The 547-nt window shown below is 64.9% G+C and overlaps 1 protein-coding gene across 1 annotated transcript in view; it reads right to left on the reverse strand.

Moving 5' to 3' along the window:
* LOC104127695 (tubulin beta-2 chain) overlaps positions 1-490 on the reverse strand; it is a 1,279-nt gene extending 789 nt beyond the window's left edge. The window contains 1 exon segment of the mRNA XM_035895899.1: positions 2-490. Coding sequence (XP_035751792.1) covers positions 2-299 — 298 coding nt within the window. The 5' untranslated portion in view covers positions 300-490.
* Between the last annotated feature and the right edge of the window lie 57 nt (positions 491-547).

Here is a 547-nt window from a genome sequence, read left to right on the forward strand (position 1 = left end):
AGCTGGCCGGGCAAGCGAAGGCAGGTGGTCACGCCGCTCATGGTGGCCGACACCAGGTGGTTGAGGTCCCCGTACGTGGGAGTGGTCAGCTTCAGGGTGCGGAAGCAAATGTCATACAGGGCCTCGTTGTCAATGCAGTAGGTCTCGTCCGTGTTCTCCACCAGCTGGTGCACAGAGAGGGTGGCGTTGTAGGGCTCCACCACCGTGTCCGACACCTTGGGCGAGGGCATGACGCTGAAGGTGTTCATGATGCGGTCGGGGTACTCCTCGCGGATCTTGCTGATGAGGAGGGTGCCCATGCCAGAGCCCGTGCCGCCGCCCAGCGAGTGGGTCAACTGGAAGCCCTGGAGGCAGTCACAGCTCTCCGACTCCTTCCTCACCACATCCAGGACAGAGTCCACCAGCTCGGCGCCTTCCGTGTAGTGACCCTTGGCCCAGTTGTTGCCAGCCCCGCTCTGACCTAGAGGGCAGACCAGAAGCGAGGCGCCGCGTTAGCGCCCCGGGGAGCAACAGAGACGACCCCGCTCCTCCTGCCCCCCGGGGCTCG

The sequence above is a fragment of the Egretta garzetta genome, unplaced genomic scaffold, assembly GCF_000687185.1.
Source record: "Egretta garzetta isolate BGI_Z169 unplaced genomic scaffold, ASM68718v1 scaffold246, whole genome shotgun sequence".
NCBI lineage: Eukaryota > Metazoa > Chordata > Aves > Pelecaniformes > Ardeidae > Egretta > Egretta garzetta.